Here is a 20,587-nt window from a genome sequence, read left to right as displayed (position 1 = left end):
ATCACAAGATTTTCTGATTGCAAAGAACGGGGCAGATGATGCTGTCAACCATGAGGCGTCAGAACCAGCCAGTCTTAAGGGCAACTTTTTTTTTTCTTATCTGGGGCTGTATGTGGAGGAAAGATGAATTTCCTTAAATTTGGCTAGTATTTTATAATACAGCCTGGCATGACTCAGTCCTCTTGCCTCCAGGGCAGGAGATTATGGGTGGAAGTTCTAGGTGAGTACTTGCAGTCATGTTAAATACAAATTTTGCAGACTTACTTAGGATCAGGAATAACTGGAGGATGAACCTGGGGAGAGGATTATTGCCATTGCCACCTTCTAGGTCCATCCCAAAATGCCCCTCCACAACTTCAGACCTTCCTGCAGCATACCTCAGGTGTCTCCTTTCTAAATGCTAGTTGAGCCAGCCCTACTTACGACCCAACCCTGTAAATATTTACACTCACGTGTAACTTTATTGACTGTCCCAGTTTTAGGCTTTACTGTGATGCATAAAATTTCCACTGAACCCTGTAGGTGCCTAAACTCACTTGGCACCTAAGATTTTCCTTTAAAATTTCCCTAGGCACCTATGATTCTGCCTCTGAGAATGTACACTGCTGCCTCACTCTAGGCGCCTGCATGCCTATCTCCCACCTAATCCCCAGAGCAATTCACAGATCCGGGGAAGACTTTTTGTCACCTCAGTCATGTGTGGGGCCAGATTGTGGACAGCCTCCAAACACAGCTAATGGTTTGGGCCCCTCAGGCGAGTTTACACAAAACAGACAGGAGAAGGAGGAAGAGGACTCATAACATTTAGCCCAGTGGTTAGGGTATTCTCCTGGAACGTGGGAGACTCACAGTTCAAGACCCACTCTCCCTGAGGAGGTGAAGGGATTTGAGCAGGGATCTGCCACTGGGCTATGGCATATTCTGTTGTGGGAGTTCTCTCCTGCTGAAGCTGCACACTCTGGATAATTAGTCATTGGCACAGGAGGGCTGGGTCCTCAGTGCTCTAACCACTGGACTATGGAGTCATTTTCATGTTTGTGCTCTCTTTTACTCTCTTGCTGGCCCAAATGACTCTTTGACACACAGAGAGTGCACGAGAGAGTACAAGCATGAGAATTACTCTGTAGCATCTATTGCTCTCCTCCTCCTCCTCAGCAGCAAAAGGGGATGGCTGATAAAAAAGGAACAATCCCGGCTTCCAAAGGGAGCTGTATCCAGCCCTCATGATAAAGGATGTTACAGCAGCATGGACGCCTGTGAGACGGGATCAAAATGATAATGGATCATAAGGACCCAATCTACCATGCCGTAAATAGGCATGGATGTGGTAAGAGCATCTCACCCCTTTATCTGATACATAGAAACATATGCACATGTATCAGTGATGCAATAAAACAGAGGTGAAATTACCTGCATTATTTATATCAAATGAAAACAAAAAGGGTTCTCAGACTTCAGACTCCCTCCTTCTTTATAACCAAACGTTATGTCTACAGTTTTAATGCATAGGTACCAACAGTTCTCTACTTGAGATTATAAAAATGCTAGATAAGTCACAACCTTTAGTCTGACCATGCAGATTTTATGAGAGGGCAGGCAAAGGAAGTGGCAAGTAAGAATGTACAGAGAAGTAAAACACTGTAATTAAGATAAAGAATATACTCACTTTGCCTGAAGACTGAATGCCTTTGATCATTGCCAGGCAAACCAGAACCCAGGCAGCCAGCAAGCACAGAGTCATTTTCCAGTTCAGACCCCCACTCTCTGAGAGAGAGTTGGAAATGTTCAGTGCTTCTCTGTACCAGTAATAGGTGGTAGCAGAGCTTTTTTCACACTCAGGCTCCACAACTGGCAAAAAAGTCAATAAATTGTTATTGATCTTTGGATATTGGGTAGAAAGTACCTTCACATTCTTCCAGCAAATCATCACAGCAACCTGGAATTAGTTCTGATATATTTTATTACCATGGTGGCATCATTTTACTGAAAAAGTAAATCCACACACACAAAGTGATTAAAGTCTATTAATATGAAAATATCACAGTTCTAAGATGGAATTTGAGGCCACTGAATGGAAAGTTTTGTATACAGCCCTTGAAAAAATACCCAACTCTACGCCCTGGAAATGAAATCCATTCGTGCGCAGAACACCAACCCAAAGCCTATGAATCACCTAAATCCCATGTAAGCCCTCAAAATAGAGCTTTGAGTCGTGCACGTCTTGTACATAGTTTTCTGCACAAAGCTGAATTCCAGGTTTTCCATTATCATTACGGAAAATAATGTACTGTAAAGTTATTCTGACATGTGGATGATATTAATTTTGGAATAAATACGGTGAAGCCATTTTCAAACAAGTGTGTGTGATGGGATTACTAGGCCTTCATGGCCCGCCTCTGGAGGCCCCACTGCTCTGCCACACCCTATCCCAGGAAGCAGCACGGTGGGAGGAAAAGGTAGAAAAAGTGAGTCCTCCAGGACTACCTAAAGAGGCCTCACTGTAGAAGCCATCTTGGAAGCTAGAGAGACTTGTCCTCCAATGGCTAGAAGGACAAGCAACAGCCAATCAGAGCCCAGCAGGCTTAGATAAAAGGAGCTGCAGGGCCTTAGCAGATCAATTGCTGGCTGGGACCAGAGGAGTGAGGGAGGGGGTGCCTCTCTGGCCAAAGGAGCCTGACAAGTAGCTAGAGTTTAAGGCTAGCTGCACTTACTCTGAGACTGCAGATATTGGCCCTGAGATAGAGCTGGAAATAAAAGGGCCTGGAAGGAAGAGGCCCAGGGAAACAGCAGCAGAGGATTGGAGTAAGCAGTATAGTGGCTCCTGTGTATAGAGTCCTTAGGTGGGCCCCCAGAGGAGGGGATGGGCCCAGGTTCCCTTATGGGCCATTTGTAAAATGGCATAAATGCCAGGAAGAGGAGAGGCCTTATCTGGGAGCCCAAACAATGCACCATATTTAAAGGGCCAAGAGCCAGGGCTGAAGACCCTACTGAGGTGAAATAGACTGTTTAGTTATTGGACTCTTTAATACCTGGAAGGAATTCTTTTGAACTTTTTGACTTGGCCACATGGCCAAGCTACTGAAGACACAGCAAAGTTGGCCAACAGCATGCAGGGGTTCAGCCACTAGGAGGTGCTCAAGAGGTGAGTGCCCTTTTACAGGGTGCCTCAAAAGAATATCCAAATCCTCCATACACACACTCAGTCTGGCAGATAGGCACATAAATGACTATTTTACAAGTCAAAATAATGATTTAATGATACCGAAGTGTTAAAGCACTCGAAAACAGGGTCCTTATATTGTTATGTTGAACTGAAAGTGGTTATGTGTATTACAGTAGTGATATTTTATAGTACTGTAATGCTACTATGAGTTTTCCAATAATCTTATACTTATCAAACTGTTAAAATATATTTTAAAGGAATTTTTTTTAAAAAGACACATAAAATTCACTTACATTTTTAAATAATAGCATTTCTAATCTAGCTCTTGAATCAAAATAGCTTATGGAGGAAAGAGGTTTATTTTAAAGTCTAATTAATACAAAGGGCAGATCCTCAGCTGTTATAAATTGTCCTAGCTCCATTATGGCTAGTACGCATTTTCCTGGCAATTATGAAGCTATGACAACTTATATGAGCTGGAAATCTGCCTCCGGGTATTGAAAAAGCAATAAAAACTGGGAAAAGACTTCATAAAGAAATTATTTGCAACATTTCAAATTGGTCATCTTCTTCAAGCAGAAAACAAACAAACAGCACACACTGAATATTTAAGATAAAAATAAAAAAATCAAAAGAAATGTTTCCTACTTCTAGGTGTATGGTCGGTCATCATGAGGTAATCAAATCCTAGGTATAAGAAGCACTTAGTTGTGCTTCATGATGTGCCAGAATAGGATTATAGCGTCACGACTATAAACCAATCGCTAATTCTCCAATTCCTACTTATTTATGAGTCAGACAGGTATTTAATTCACAGGTATTTCACTGATTCTTTTGGGCTTTCTGTTGTCTAACGTGTTTTCATTAGGACACTGAACAAACATGCCACTGAAATCACTAATGGAAAATATAATCCAGATGTTATCAGCGTACAACTATGTCCTCAAAGAAAACATCTTAATGTAGCCACAGGGAGCTTTGACATACAGTATTAAATATAGAAAAGTTTCCTCTGCGATTACATCTTCCATTTGTGGCCAAGTCAAAGTAAATATACAACTCATGATTAAAATTAGAAAAGTATATTTATAGTTTAGCCTATAACTTTCCTCATCAAAATATTTCCTAAGAGGTTAGTATTCAATCAGCCCAGTTACCCTTCAAATGACCTTTTTACATTATTAGGCCTTTTCCAAATTCTGCCTATTTTTCTTAGACGTCAGGTGGGTTATTTTTCTTTTTATGCATCATAACACCATATCTGCCTTATTTTAGGTTTAAAATCTAGTCAGTGTTTTTTTTCAATGAGGTAAAGGTAGTCTCGGGACAGTACTGATACCTGTACAGACCAGAAACCTATCCCTGAATCCTCCTGTCAATATCTGTGGTTTGAAATGTGTTGTTTTTCTCTCTCTCCCCTGGTGCTGTTTAAAAATCTCAGACAAAGGCAAAGTGATAAGTGAAGCATTATATAGGGGAAAGAGGGAAATGGACATGGGCGGCGAGTATAATATGCCAGCTCAGCCTCCCATGGCACAGCCACTGCCTCCGGAAGCCCTGTTGTGGGTTTGGTGGAGGAAGTTTTTGCTTGTTATTATGCCCCATGCAGGTTCTGGGGTGGCTGAGAAGGTAGTATCTGCTACTCAGCTTCCCGGGATCATCAGTAATCACTCCGGAGTCCAGGGATATTACTGATGAACCCAGAAAGCTGAGTAGCACATACCGCCTCCTCAGCTGCCCCAGAACCTGCATAGGGCATATCAAAAGCTCACGTTGTTCTTCCAGAAGAGACACATTTCCTGTGGGCTGGCTTGGAGTCTGGGGAGGGGAGGCATGGCATGGCAGTAATGGTTCTGGTTGACGCTGGGCTCCTCTGGCAGTGAGGGGCTTGGGACTCTGGCGAGCCCGGGACTCCTCCAGGCAGGTGTGTGGGTGGGGGACTCAGGGCTTCGGCTGGCCCAAAGCTCCTCCGGCAGAAAGGGGGGGTCTGGGGGCTCCTCCAGGTGGGGGGGTGGGACTCGGGGCTCCTCCGGGGGGAGGGCAGGGTTGGCTACCCTGAGAGGGGACAGGGGGTCTCAGGGCTCCAGGTGTGGGGGGGGGGGGGGCTTGGGGCTCTGGCTGCAGGGGTTGGGTACAGTACAGTGCTCACTTTATATTATTATTTCGTATTACAAATATTTGCACTGTAAAAATTATAAAAAAAAATACAGGAAAAGATGTTTTGTCCAGCATGTTGGGAGAATAGGGGGTGCCAGTAAGTGAAAAATTCTGGTTAAATAAGAGGGAGGGAGTTTGGGTGCAGGAGGGGGCTCAGGGCAGTGGCTTGGGGGTCGGGAGGGAGTGCGAAGTGCCGGATCTGGGAGCCACTCACCTCAAGTGGCTCCCTGCAAGCGGTGACCATCCTAGCTGCTCCTTTGTGTAGGTGTGGCAGGCAGCTCTGCGCACTGCCTGAGCCTCCTCCCACAGGCGCCGCCCCCACAGCTCCCATTGGCCATGGTTGCCAGCCAATGGGAGCTGCGTTGCTAGTGCTTGGGGTGGGACAGGCATGGCGCCAAGAGCCACCTACCATGCACGCCTAGGAGCAGCCAGGACAGGAGCCCCGTATCCAGTACCCTGCACTCCCTCTCACGCCCCAAGCTCCCTCCCGCTCCCAAACTCCCTCCCAGAGCCTGCGCTCCACACTCCCTCCCAAACCCCAACCCCCTGCTGGCCCCACGCCAACTGGACTATAAACTGGAATTTCAATGAAGATCAGAAATGCCAGTTTATAGAGCTTTCCAGTTGGTGAAGTGCCAGATAAAACAGCTTTTACTGTAGTATTTTTCAATTCACCTCATACAAGTACTGTAGAGCAATCTCTTTATTGTGACAGTGTAATTTACAAATGCAGATTTTTTTTTGTTACATAACTGCACTCAGAAAGAAAACAACGTAAAACTTTAGAGCCTACACCTCAACTCAGTCCTACTTCTTGTTCAACCAATCACTAAGACAAACAAGTTTGTTGACATTTATGGGGAATACTGCTGCCTGCTTCTTATTTACAATGTCACCTGCAAGTGAGAACAGGCCTTCACATGGCATTTTTGTAGCCATCGTTGCAAGTTATTTACATGCCAGATATGCTAAACATTCGTATGCCCCTTCATGCTTCAGCCACCATTCCAGAGGACATGCCTCCATTATGACAATACTCATTAAAAAAATAATGCATTAATTAAATTTGTGACTGACATTCTTGGGGGAGAATTGTATGTCCCCTGCTCTGTTTTACCCACATTCTGCCATATATTTCATGTTACAGCAGTCTCAGTTGATGACACAGCACATGTTCGTTTTGAGAACAGTTTCACAGCAGATTTGACAAAATGCAAAAAAGGTACCATTGTGATATTTCTAAAATTAGCTACAGCACTGGACCCAAGGTTTAAGAATCTGAGAGGGATGAGGTGTGGAGAATGCTTTCAGAAGTCTTAAAAGAGCAACACTCAGATGCAGAAACTACAGAACCCGAAACACCAAAAAAGGAAATCAACCTTCTGCCGGTGGCATCAGATTCAGATGATGAAAATGAACATGTGTAGGTCCGCTTTGCTTTGTACTGTTATCGAGCAGAACCGTCATCAGCATGGACGCATGTCCTTTGGAATGGTGGTTGAAGCATGAAGAGACATATGAATCTTTAGCGCATCTGGCACATCTTGCGATGCAGGTTACAACAGTGCAATGCGAAAGCCTGTTCTCGCTTTCAGGTGACATTGTAAATAAGAAGCGGGCAGCATTATCTCTTGCAAATTGTAACCAAACTTGTTTGTCTGAGCGGTTGGCTGAATAAGAAATAGTGCTGAGTGGACTTGTAGGCTCTGAAGTTTTACATTGTTTTGTTTTTGAATGTAGTTTTTTTTTGTACATAACTCTAAATTTGTAAGTTCAACTTTCATGATAAAGAGATTGTACTACAGTACTTGTATTAGGTGAATTGAAAAATACTCTTTTGTTTTTTTACAGTGCAAAGATTTATAATAAAAAATAAATATAAAGTGAGCACTGTATACTTTGTATTCTGTGTTGTAATTGAAATCAATATATTTGAAAATGTAAAATAATCCAAAAAATTAAATAAATCGTTTAACAGTGTGATTAATAATGTGATTAATCACAATTAATTTTTTAATTGCACGATTAATCGTGATTAATTTTTTTAATCGTTTGACAGCCTTAAAAAAAGTTGTTGTTTTTTAAATGGCAATATCCAAATAAAGGGTCTAACTCAAAGCCCACTGAAATCAGTGGAAAGACTGCCCTTGACTTCAGTGGATTTTGGATCAAGCCCAAAGTGACTTTAAAAAAAAATGAATATATCCAAGACTTACAGGTATGAGAAGTATTTTTCACCAAAGGACACTGATCCCATGGCAAGGGGTGCTGAAACGACTGAGAAAAGTAAAACAAACTCCATCCAATTATGACATTGTAGTAGAGGGCCACAAAGAAACATACCTGAAGTATAAAACAAGATATTTTAAAAGATTTATTGAACAACTACATATCATAAGTTAAACTAAATAAAACAATGAGCTAAATCCAGCACTATATAAAATTGCTATTGAAATTAAGGAGAATTTTGCCTAAGTAAGGAATGAATAAAGGCTCTGTGATTTGGCCCTTGTGGATATATTTAAAGTCCAATACTTTCCAAATTCTTGGTTTTTTTTCTGTGTTTATCATGCATACCTTGCTAATATTTTAGCAGATTCTCTTCCTCCAAAAAGACTAATATTTTTATATATTCGAATATGAGCTTTACGGATTCTGTAAACATTGTGAATTGACTTTGGAGCTAGAACAAAAATTATTAACCTTTGGTTAAAACTGAGCAGAAAGTCCCAATGTATTTCATTGTGATGCTCTGGAGAACATCAAACTATGTAAATTACAAACTTACCACACAGCTTGCAAATCCAATTCCACCGAGCGTGGGGCTGATGTAATTCCATACGCCAATGCTTCCTCGTCGGATTCTCTGGCCCACAGAAAGCTCCAGGAAAAAAAGTGGAATCCCTATTATCATCAGCAAAATTAAGTATGGCACAAGATATGCACCTATGAAAACAAGAGGACATCAATCATTATTAGGATGAGGAAGAGTCTTCTAAGTCAGGGGCTGGTGTAAATTTCTGAAAGGAGAACAAATAATAGATGACACAAATGGCTGAAGTGTTTGAAGTGTGTGTGTGGTTTTTTTTCCTTCAGGCTCCATTGAAAAGATTAATTGTGACTAGATGCTTAACACAATATTAACAAGTGAGAAAGATTACAGACCAGAATAGGGTAAGAACAGGTTAAAGAACATTTAAATAAGTTAGATATCTTCAAGTCAGCAGGGCCAGATGAAACTTACCCAAGACCACTTAAGGAACTAGCTGAACCAAGGTGAACTATTAGCGATTATCTCAGAGAACTTTTAGAGGACTGATGAGGTCCTGGAGAAGAGCACACACTAGTACCTGTCTTTAAAAAGGTCCTGAGGAATTATAGAGCAGTCATCCTAACCTTCATACCCAAAAAGATACCAGAACAAATTATTAAATAATACATTAGTAAGCAGCTAGAGGGCAATAAGGTGATAAGGAATAGCCACCATGGACTACCAAGTATAAATCATTCTAAACTACTCTAATTTTCTTATTTTTATTTGAGAGGATACATGGCCTAATGGATGGGGGAAGCAGTAGATATGATATATCTGGACTTTAGTGAGGCTTTTGACACAGTTCCACATGACAGTCTCATAAGCAAATGAGGGAAATGTGGTCTAGATGAAATTATTATACAGTGGGTGCCCAACAGGTTGAAAAAACATACTCAAAGAATAGTTATCTGTAGTTCACTGTCAAATTGGGAAGACATATCAAGTGGGGTCTCACAGCAGTCACTCCTGGGTCTGGTACTATTAAACATTGTCATTAATTTCACTGAATGTAGAGAGTACACTTGAAAAATGTACAGACAACACCAAGCTTAGAGAGGTTGCAAGCACTTTGGAAGGTCAGACTGGAATTTTAATTTATCTTGATTACATTGGAGAATTGGTCAGAAATGAAAAAGATGAAATTCAATATAGACAAGGGCAAAGCACTGCAGTTAGAAAGGAAAAATCAAATGCACAAAAGCAAAATGGAAAATAAATGGCGAGGCAGTAGTACTGCAGAAAAAAGAGGTGGGGGTTATAGCAGATCACAAACTGAATATGGGCCAAGAATGTGATGCTGCTGCAAAAAAAGCAAATATCATTCTGGGGTGTATAAACAGTTGTGTCATATCTAGAGCAAGGGAGACAACTGTCTCGCTCTAGTTGGCACTGGTGCAGACTCAGCTGGAGTACTGAGTCCAGTTTTGGACACCACACTTGTTGTGGAAGTTGTGGAAAAAAGGGAGAGTCCAAAGGAGCACAACAAAAATAAGAGGTTTAGAAAACATCACCTGCAAAGGAAGATTGAAAGAATTGGCCATGTTTATTCTTGACAAGAAAAACTGAGGGGGGCAGGGGGTTTGGTCATGATAGCAAATATGTAATTTTCAAATATGTAACAGATTGTTGTGATTAATTGTTCTCCATGTCCACCAACGGTAGAACAAGAAGTAATAGGGTTAATTTGAAGCAAGGGAGATTTAGGTTAGATATTAGGAAATACTTTCTAACTATAAGGATAGTTAAGCACTGAAACAGGTTATCTAGGAGGTTACAGAATCCCTGTCACTGAGCATTTTAAGAACAGGTTAGACAAACAGCTATCAGAAATAGTCTAGGCATACTAATCATGTCTCAGCATCTGGGGATAGACAAGATGATCGCTCAGTGATCCTTTCAGCCCCATAGTTCTATGATCTCATGTTTACAAAGCACTTTCTGTTAAGTAAGTGTATATCATTTCGAGACAAACCTTCCCAAGGAGGGAGCCTCTCTGATCTGGCTACTTGATTGTGCTAGATTTTGTGTGCATATAATCACACTCATCAGAATAGCAGTGATATAATCACATGCTAAATCAACCTACCTTTCAGACACTGTGTGTGTTAACTGCCACCAGAGCAGCAAAAGTGCACATTTTTGACCTATAAAGGGATTGTGTGATGTTGCAAAAAACTTTCAGTGAGATTTAGGCTCCTAAGTACCTAAGTCACTTTTGAAAATGAGACTTAGCTGTCTACATTTCTTTGGCCTTGTAATGGTGAGTGGAGCAGTGCTTAAATACCTTTAAAAACTGGACTTAACTGACTAATGTTACCCAGGATGTCTGTACTAGAGCAAGAACTGAACCCATGTCTTCAACATCTCAACCTACAAGCTTAACCAAAAGGGTCTAAAGTTAAGCACATACTTAACTCCTGTGCAGAACTGGGGCCCTCTTGTACACCAGTTGTAGGTTGCAAGGTTTATCAATTAAACCAATGGGCCAAATTTACCCTTGCATAATTCTGCATTGTCTTATACCCTGTGCAACTCTGTTATTTTCAGTGCACAGGTGTAGGTCAGCAGCAGGGTGTCCAGATGTCCCGATTTTAGAGGAACAGTCCCTGATATTCAGGGCTTTCTCTTATATAGGTGCCTATTCCCCCTACCCCATCTTAATTTTTCACATTTACTATCTGATCAACCTAGTCAGCATAGAATCAGAACAAATATGTTTTGTTTCAGCTTCTTGCAGTGTCATCCTCACACTGTCACAAATGGGAATTATATGAAAGCATTCTTTCCAATGCATAAAAACTTGGCACATGGGTGTTCTAGTGTACATGACAAATTGGGATGATTCCTATTCAATTTGGGCAACATTTGGCCATATTTCCTAACAGCATCCTAAATTAGCAGAGTACACAGGTAAAAGTGGCTCAACATGCCAACTATCAAGATAACCCTTTTGAGTGTCACAGCTTGGTATGATTTCTGTATTTTCATGCCACAGTTCTGTTCTAAATCTTAAAAATATTTTTCCTTTTGAAGGTGCAAGTTGTAACATTAAAATATGTGTTAATATAGCTTTATAGTTCAGATCTGTATATAAAATAATTTGTCCTCTAATAAAATTATCTATTGTAATATGATGTTACTGTCATATTTTCTGACCTGACATCCCAAACTGTCAATTTCAGAATGCTTGGATTAAAGCTGTGCATGACTCAGCACATTAGACAAAGCTGTGAACTGCAATATAAATAATGTGTGATTAAATAAAATGTATCACAATCAAATATGTGCCTGGAAATAATCAACTCCAAAAGAGCTCCAGGTAGAAAAATACTGTTGACAATATTTAACAGTTTCCTAGATCTGTATTTTGTGGAGTTCCTAATGTGAATATATGACCCAGCATGTCTGCCTTGTGGGCCAGTATTGCAAATCTTGGTTAGACATCATTTACACCAGTGGTTCTCAAAGCCGGTCCACCCCTTGTTCAGGGAAAGCCCCTGGCACGCCGGACCAGTTTGTTTACCTGCTGCGTCCGCAGGTATGGCCGATCGCGGCTCCCACTGGCCACAGTTCACTGCTCCAGGCCCATGGGCGCTGCGGGAAGCGGCGCGGGCCAAGGGACGTGCTGGCCGCCCTTCCCGCAGTCTCCTTTGGCCTGGAGCGGCGAACCACGGCCAATGGGAGCCGCGATCGGCCGAACCTGCGGACGCGGCAGGTAAACAAACTGGTCTGGCATGCCAGGGGCTTTCCCTGAACAAGCGGTGGACCGGCTTTGAGAACCACTGATTTACAGAGCCATGCTGTATGTAAGTGTGATGCATGGCTAGAAAGGGTTAAACAGCCTGCAAAATAAATAATCCTCAAAATACAAGTGGGGAGATAATGTTTGTGGTTTTGTGTATTTACATATGTATGAGTAGGGTCAATGATGTAATCAACAGTCCCTGTCTATGCTGTATTCTGATAATTCAGAGGTCAAAAGAACATCCTATCATTTAAATGAATTGTAAACACAGGATATCTCAGTATTCATCTCTCTTTGAAATGTACTGTGAATGGTGGAGGAACAAACAAATGGCCTTATGTTAATTTGTATAGCTAAGTACCAGTGTTGGACCTCCTTCAAAGTCACTCTAATTACCTGTTGTTCCCTGAGGAACTCCAACTTGTCAAAAGACATGAAATTGTATAAAAGATCCTTGGATCCTGATTCTGTCATCTCAGATCTGCTTAGGCTTCATCAAGGGAAGTTTGAGTCCCAAGACTGAGGTCCCAGTTATGCTGGTACGCCCTGAATATGAGATTTGGACATTGAACTATAACCTATGAACTATTTCTGAAAGAACTCTTTGCAACTACAAAGCTCACCATCTCTGCTACGAATCTGAACCTCAATGAATTGAACTCTAACTCTGTATGTACACTGATCATTTAACCATACTCTCTCTTTTGTTTTATAATAAATTTTACTTTAGTTAATAAGAATTGGCTGTAGCGTTTACTTGGGTAAGATCTGACACATTCATTAACCTGGGAGGTAATGTGTCCAATCCTTTGGGATTGGTAGAACCTTTTATTTTATATGATGAAATAAGATTAACAGAAATTTTCATCATATCTGACGTGGGTACCTGAATGGAGCCCTGAGGCTGGATCACTTTAAGGGAACTGTGTTGTTTGGACTTCTGAGTAACCAGTAAGGTAATAAAGAAGCTGTTTTATGCTGTCTTGGTAAATCTATGTATTGGAATATCCACCAGCTTTATGGGGACTATCTCCTCCATTCTTTGCAGTTCACCCTAATTGAGTGACCACAGCTGGCTCCCCACTAGGGCCCCAGTCACAGTAAGTAAGGTGTCCTTAATTGACACTCTGACATTATTTTATCCGTGTAAACGTGATATCACTCCCCCCAACCAATTTCCATTTTCTTTCTTTCTTCAGACTATAATGAAAAACAAACATTAGAACTGTCTTGGTTAGTCTCTAAGGTGCCACAAGTACTCCTTTTCTTTTTGCGAATACAGACTAACACGGCTGTTACTCTGATACCAATCTGTGGATACCATGGTGTGCTTTGTATGTCAACAATATGTCCAGTACTAAATATGAATCAAAATACTGATAAGTTTCTGTGGAAGAGTGCAAGGAGGGAGCAAGCAAAAAAGGGTCTCAAATCCCAAGGTCAGAGAGAGAAAGCTATTAAACTAGGGAGTCAAAGTGAATAGGGAGATCTGGAACCAGAGAAAGGAAAAGGGTTTGGAGGCACCCACGTCCTATCGCCAGTCTAGTCACGTCCCATTAAGGAACTGGGATAAGACCAATATTTTCACTAGAGAAATTATCGGTAACCAATTCAGCCTCAAGTCTACAATTCTTTTCTATAGTTATTTGCATCTTTAAAGTCACAAGTATCAAAGATAAAAATGTTGAAGGTTAGCCCATCATAAAAGTTTACATGCTATTATTGATTTTAGAACACATTATATAGAAGGAAATATAGTAAATTTATTGTTGTAGTGGAAAGCTTTTTAGTCAATAAATATATTGTTTTTTGGTAGCTGGAAATTGATTGGTTTACTTCTAAAACTAACTCCTGGCCCATCCAACCCCCCACGTTCCTTGACACACCCCGCCCCGGGACCCCTGTCCCATTCACCCCCCTCCCCTGTCTGCCCACAGAACCGGGCAGAAGAGTCTCGTGGGCTGCCATAGTGGCTGCCCACCCCACTCTGCCCCTAGGAGCCAGAGGAACCTGCCAGGGGGCGAGGTGGGGAGTCCCGGCAGTGCTTACCTGGGGCGGCTCCCAGGGCTCCTAGGGGAGTGGTAGCATAGCTGCGGGGGAGCAGGGGGAACGGCCGCTCCCCCCACTGATCACTTGAAAAGTGGCGCCTTAGGCACCGACTCCATGGGTGCTCCGGGGCTGGAGCATCCACGGGGAAAATTTGGTGGGTGCAGAGCACCCACTGGCAGCTTCCCGCCCCGCCCTGCGCCCGGCCCCAGCTCACCTCCGCTCTGCCTCCTCCCCTGAATGCACCACCCCGCTCTGCTTCTCCGCCCCTCTCCCCCTCCCCCCCCGGTTTCCCGCGAATCAGCTGTTTGCACGGGAAACTTTGGAGTACTGAGAAGCAGGCGGCGGCTTCGTGCTCAGGCCAGAGAGGTGGAGGCGAGCTGGAGCGGGGAGCGGTTCCCCTGCGTGCCCCCCCCCCACCCGGGTTACCTGCTGTGGCACGGGCAGCCCCCCCTGCCCCAGCTCCCCTCCGCTCCGCCTCCTTGGGCCTGAGCGCAAAGCCACCGCTTGCTTCTCAGCCCTCCCAGGCTTCCCGCGCAAATAGCTGATTTGAGGGAAACCGGGAGGGGGCGGAGAAGCAGAGCGGGGCGGTGCATTCAGGGTAAGAGGCGGAGCGGAGGTGAGCTGGGGCCGGGTGCAGGGTGGGGTGGGGAGCTGCCAGTGGGTGATCTGCACCCACCAAATTTTCCCCGTGGATGCTTCAGCCCCGGAGCACCCACGGAGTCGGTGCCTAAGGAGCCACTTTTGGCCAGTTGTTATATTTAGAAGCCCTTTTAGTACCAGTTGTCCCTCTACACTTAGAATAGTAGATACCATGATACTGCGGTCACTTTGGAAGGACAAATATTGAGCTCTTAATGTCAGCCACTGTAGATTTATTTTCCCAGACCACAGAACAACCCTAGATTTGTATTGTTAATTAATTTAATTAAATATACATTATTTATTTTATTAATAAATTTGTGTTTCATCTGGATTAATTTGGCAAGCTCAAGCTGACACAGTACTTGTAAAGATGCCTGACCATGTCAAAACAATCTTTCCTTGGTCCAAGGAAAGCAGCTGATAGACTGGTGCTGCTGGTTCACAGAATTAAGAAATGAGTTTGCAAAATTCATAACTGATTAGCACTAACCAAAGCTTCACAAAATAACTATAAGTTTGATGAATGTGAATTAGTTTAATTTGTTTGTGTTAGCCAATAAGGATACATGATCAGCCCTACCCTACCCATATACTGCCTACAAAAGCCCTTAAACAGAAAGAATATATGGCTTTCAAGAACACTATATCCAATTTCCACTTTCTGGATCAGAACTTCCTATTTAGCACAGAGACAAGGAAATGAGTCAGATTCCACAGGGACCCAACAATGTAATGGTTCTAGCCCAGAATAAAGGTACAAATTAAAGTTAAACAAAGGGTGGAAGGGTTTGAAATGAATGAAAACTATGCAGCTATGGAATGTGGGCCATTGTGACCACAGGTTGGAATTCAAATAACTATTTTAGGCCTGATTCGGTAGCCTTTAATGGCATCTGTTTTCCCAGTCTGTACATTTTGAAGGATCTGGCCCTTAATGTCCACCATGAATAAAAGTTCTTGTTTGTTTTCAATTCTCTAGAACTGTCTCATTTTTTGTTCAGCAAATATGGACAGACTCTTTTTCAACTCAGCTGAGCATTCAGCTGTACCAGGGAGTGGATTAATAAGCTATTGTTGCATATCTTGAAGGAAGGCCCCAGCTCATGTATCTAAGACATGAATCAACAGACAAGTAATATGCAACTTGATGTGGTTTCCTTTTTATGTGAAAGGTATTAAGAAAAAGTGAAGCAAATTTATATCCTAGCATAATATGTTCTTCTAACATCTAGATTAGCTCCTTTTTGTCTCATATTATACACTGTATGATTAAAGTTATTCATTACCTATAGAACCACCATTGCATTCCCATAATATTTTGTTCTGGCAAAGACCAGTCATGATCAAACTATCTAGGAAGTAGTGATCTAATGAAAAAGGACTTGATGCTCAATTATGCTAAGTCCCCATTAAACTGCTTTAGTCCTTAAAGTGAGTGTACATTAAATTTATTTCCATTTTAATGCCCCTTTACAGTGTCTGAATGATGTAAAGAGGCCTAGTCTGACTAAGAATCAGGCCCTAACTATTTCACATACCATAATCTGCCCACAAAAATAACAAGTGAGAGGACCTTGCTTAGCAAATATTTAAGTTAATATAAAACAGTCACGTGAACAGGGAAATTCTACCACAAAACACAAGGCCAAAGAAGCTTATCAGGTTAATGTATTGCTTCCTTCAGCAGATCTGGCTCTCTAAAATAAAGATGGGGGTGCTTTCTTCTCATAAACACTTGCCAAAATTAAGATAAATTTGAGATCCTGGAGAAATGTATCGGGTTTTTACAATGAAATCAGCAAGGCAAGTTAGTAAACACTGACCCTTACCTCCACCATTTTTCTGACACAGGTATGGGAATCGCCACACATTTCCCAACCCTACAGAAAATCCAACTTGTGCCAGAATATACTGAAGTTTGCTGTTCCAAGCTGGTCTTTCATCTTCTATGTCTGACCCCTCTTCAACATCTACATCTTTATTTTCTTGATCATCAACCAGCAGTTCACTCTTCTTAAAGGCATCATCTGCAGAGTCTTCATTAGAGAGAAGATCCTTAACTGACTCAATGACTTCATCATCTATTTCTCTTTTTACCACCTTGCTGTTCTTAGGCATTTGCAATAAGGAAAAGGTGTAAGTGGGTCAGGTTCAGTTCAGGCAAGCTGACAGGCCTCAAAGAAAGCTTTCCTTTGGCTAAACCAAAAATGTTGGTAATTCACTGAACAGTTAGACTGAAGAGGATGTCAGATAAGTCCTTCATACAGAGTGTTCAGAGGAAAGAAGATTTCTGGTTCTAAATGTTTGAACTATATATATCTGTGAAATTAAAAAAAGAATACATTATTAAATTATACAAGAAAATGTAATTAGGAAAGTTATTTGCCCATTTATCTATTTCAGTTTATTTTCACATTAGGTTACAAGAAAACTTCTAACTCATCTTTTAGATGGTTGTTTTAATTTGCTTGTAGACTACATTGAAAGTCATATTCCTCTCCTTATAAATAAAATGTCAGAGAGACACCATCAATATGTGGAGGTCCAAATTCTGATTTACACTAAATTATGATAATCCACTTAACTCTACCTTTCAGATTTCAAGCATCTATTTAAAATATGCTTTACTCAACTGCTAAGAACTACTGTGTGTGCGATGAGTCTAGTGGCCTGCTAGGCAAGGCTGAGAGCTTCTTAATGAGGCTTTGATTCCCTAAGCCCTTTAGCACCCATCAACCCTTGAGATGATGGTGTAGAGAGGAGGGGTTTAGATTTATTAGGAACTGGGAAGACTTTTGGGAAAGGGGAGCCTATACAGGAAGGATGGGCTCCACCTAAACCAAAACAGAACCAGATTGCTGGCACTTAAAATTAAAAAGGTCGTTGAGCAGTTTTTAAACTAAGGACTGGGGGGAGAGCTGACAGGTGTGGAGGAGCACATGGTTCGGACAGCAACATCCCTTAGGGGAGGATCTATTAATGGAGATGCTGTATGTCCTAGTAAGGAGGAGAGGAAGAAAGATGATAAAATACAGGCAGGATCTGATGAAAAACAGATTTAAAAAGTCCCATTCAATTACATCATGGCAGACAGCTAAAAAGTGGCAAGTTTTTGAAGTGCTTATATACCAATGCTAGAAGTCTAAATAATAAGATGGGTAAACTAGAGTGCCTCATATTAAATGAGTATATTGATATAATAGGCATCACAGAAACTTGGTGGTATGAGGATAATCAATGGACACAGTGGCCATTCTTATGTTCTTAAGAAGTCTTTACAAACCAGCATGCCAACTGCTAATATTTTGATGTAGTCATACCTACATATATTGTACCATTGGGTACATGTGTAAAATAAAATTAAAAATCTCAGTTCAGAATTTCTATTTGACTTGTGGCTAAAAACTTGAAATTATTTTTTAATTTTTTTCTGGAATTTATTTATTAAGAATCTTTAAAAGGGGCAGCCTAAATGTTCGGAAATTTTTTCCTGAAACTCAGACGTCAGTAAGATTTTCAAATTTAATATACAGAGAAGTGCTGTTGCTTTAATAGTGTGGACAGCCTATATTGTGTGCATGACTATATAGCACGAGAAATGTAAGAGCCCCCAAACACATTTTCAAGCTAGGGCTTTCCATTTCTTAGGAGTGAGATGAAATGGTGCTTTAGATACAATTATTGTGGAAAAAGAGGATATCTGAACATAGGCTGAAATGTCTGACAACCTGTGTTTTTAAAAACCCTTCCCTTTTGAACATATATATATATATATATATATATATATATATATTAGCACAGACATAAAAAGTGTATATAATTATGCTTTCTTTTAACACAATACGTCATTTTAAAAGACACTTGGGCTTGCTTGCAACTGCTCATAAAGTATTGTAGATATATCTGAGTGGCTATCCGATTTCTGGGGAAGTGCTTTGGAAGGAATTTTTCATCCTCTCAGAGGGCGAAGTTCAGTCTACTGCAGAGGACTGGTATGAAGCCATCTGGACAATTTAAACCCCTGACAGAGGTCTTACAATTCAGGCTTACGTGATGTGGAGAGCTTAGTGCAGGCCCTCTGAAGTAAGTAAATGTACCCCAAATGCCTAATCTTGAAGTCCCAATTGATGTTTTATATGATGCATGAAAACTCCTCTAGCCTTTAGACTTCTAAGTTTCTGTAGCAGCATCTGGCCTCTAGTGGTAGGGCTACACAGTAGTGGTAGTGCTCTGCCAAACCCCTGGACAGTTTGAGATCTGCAGGGTGGTTTTAAGAATTTCAAACTAATTATAGAGGGGCAGATTATCTGTACAGAGGTCAGCAAGGCTATTTTCCAGGTCTTAATGCCAGATGACAGCCATGAAGGGAGTTATTTTGCCCCAGTCCTCATCCTGCAGCTAATCAAGGGGAGTGTTTGCAGAAACAGAGCTGGATTCACTGTCATTGTAAGTGCTATCATCTTGAGTGGGGAAACCTGCAAGATTAGAGGGAGATAATGCCATGGAAAGTGGTATGACCCAGGTTTCTCACCTCCTGCCCATCAGAAATTTCCCATCCCTCTTCATCCATGGAATCCAAAATGTAGGAGGGCTCCTGAATGCTTCAGGAGAGGAGGGATGAGCACATTAGCACATATCTCCACCACATCTTCCATGAGTCATGCCTGTTTGTGATTGTTACTTACACAGATTCCCTTCCTCTAATATGGTCATCCTGACTGGACAATTGGATCTTTTTTTTTAAGAACAAATTCCCATGTAGACAAAGAAAGTTTTTTTTCCAAATAACAACTAAATAATATTAGACGCAATACACTTATAACTGTACTTGCCATGTTAGTATAAAGGCAACACACAACACCATTCACTCTAACTGACAATGCATATAGGTTTGTGAATGCAAAAGGGTGGGCCAAGGGAAATAAATGCAGCAATAGAAATCCAGAGCTCACTTCAGCAGCTTTAGAAAATGCAGTTTCTCAGTGAAGCTAGGTCAATGTGTGCACTGCCTACTTTGCTACCTGAGATGAACCTACTGCTCTGAAACGGATGTTGACTCTTAAAGAGGTAAAACAAGAATGGGTCGTACAGATCTGTTTGTTACCATGGTACAAAGCAGCATTGCCAATGATGTGCACGTATCTATTTTTATCATAGATTATGTAATAAAGCCCATGCATTGGAAGAGAAATAAACAAAACCTATTTGTATGCTTGCCTTGATAGAAAAACATAAAATAAACACTTGTTAAGTAGAAAAAGGAAAAATCAAGAGTATCTGTTTTCAAGTCTCTAGAGGATACTGTAGACTATAAATTGGCCTCAGAAAGCCCTTTTAAATTAGCATTAATGACTACATTACTCTATATTCCAAGATTCACATCCTGACCAGACTCCCATGCACAAAAGTTTTCCACTCCTATTTTGGCTTCCCTAAAAGTGGCAGCAAGGTTGCTCCGCAGGCCTTCTGGGTCACATGCCCCAGAGGAACATTCTGAAGCAGGGTCTTGAAGATACCATTGGTGCATGTATGCCTCCAGGCCTGAAATTGGCTCCCATGCACAATCCACATTACCCCTTTAATTTCTACTTTGGCAGAATAATCTGCAAATGGGTGACAAAAGCTGTACATGGGGTGACTGCTGAGTAGAATGTTTTCCACACTTTAATACTGTTTGTGCAGCGTACTGTACATGTGCATCAGTTAGGGGGCATTCTGGCATGTGTTGAACTAGAAATGGGGCCTACAAAGGCACCAGTTCTGAAAAGTACTTAAGCACATAATGAACTAGCAGCAGAACACAGCAGAGATTGGTGGGAGAGTGGGGGCGTTATATAAAGGAAAAAGTGACGAGAAATAGTATCATACTTTTTGTTGTTTATCTCTGTATGTTTACCTTGCCTTTTAGGGAGAGGGTGTGTCTTCTATTCCAGCGGTTCTCAAACTTTAGCAACCCGAAGACCCCCATTTTGATTTTTAAAAATGTCACAGACTCCCAAGCATCCTGCTCAGCCCC

General features: G+C 41.5%; 1 protein-coding gene across 3 annotated transcripts in view; it reads right to left on the bottom strand.

Annotated features, from left to right (window-relative positions):
• SLC6A15 (solute carrier family 6 member 15) overlaps positions 1–20,587 on the bottom strand; it is a 58,586-nt gene that overhangs the window by 15,571 nt on the left and 22,428 nt on the right. For all 3 annotated transcript variants that reach the window (XM_073327615.1, XM_073327614.1, XM_073327616.1), the window contains 4 exons: positions 16,401–16,890; positions 8,109–8,266; positions 7,537–7,663; positions 1,667–1,848 (listed from right to left, as the gene is read on the bottom strand). In XM_073327615.1, coding sequence (XP_073183716.1) covers positions 1,667–1,848; positions 7,537–7,663; positions 8,109–8,266; positions 16,401–16,689 — 756 coding nt within the window. In that variant the 5' untranslated portion in view covers positions 16,690–16,890. The remainder of the gene's footprint in view (positions 1–1,666; positions 1,849–7,536; positions 7,664–8,108; positions 8,267–16,400; positions 16,891–20,587) is intronic.

The sequence above is a fragment of the Lepidochelys kempii genome, chromosome 1 (assembly GCF_965140265.1).
Source record: "Lepidochelys kempii isolate rLepKem1 chromosome 1, rLepKem1.hap2, whole genome shotgun sequence".
NCBI classification, from domain to species: Eukaryota; Metazoa; Chordata; order Testudines; family Cheloniidae; genus Lepidochelys; species Lepidochelys kempii.
This window is presented reverse-complemented; position numbering and strand designations above follow the sequence as displayed.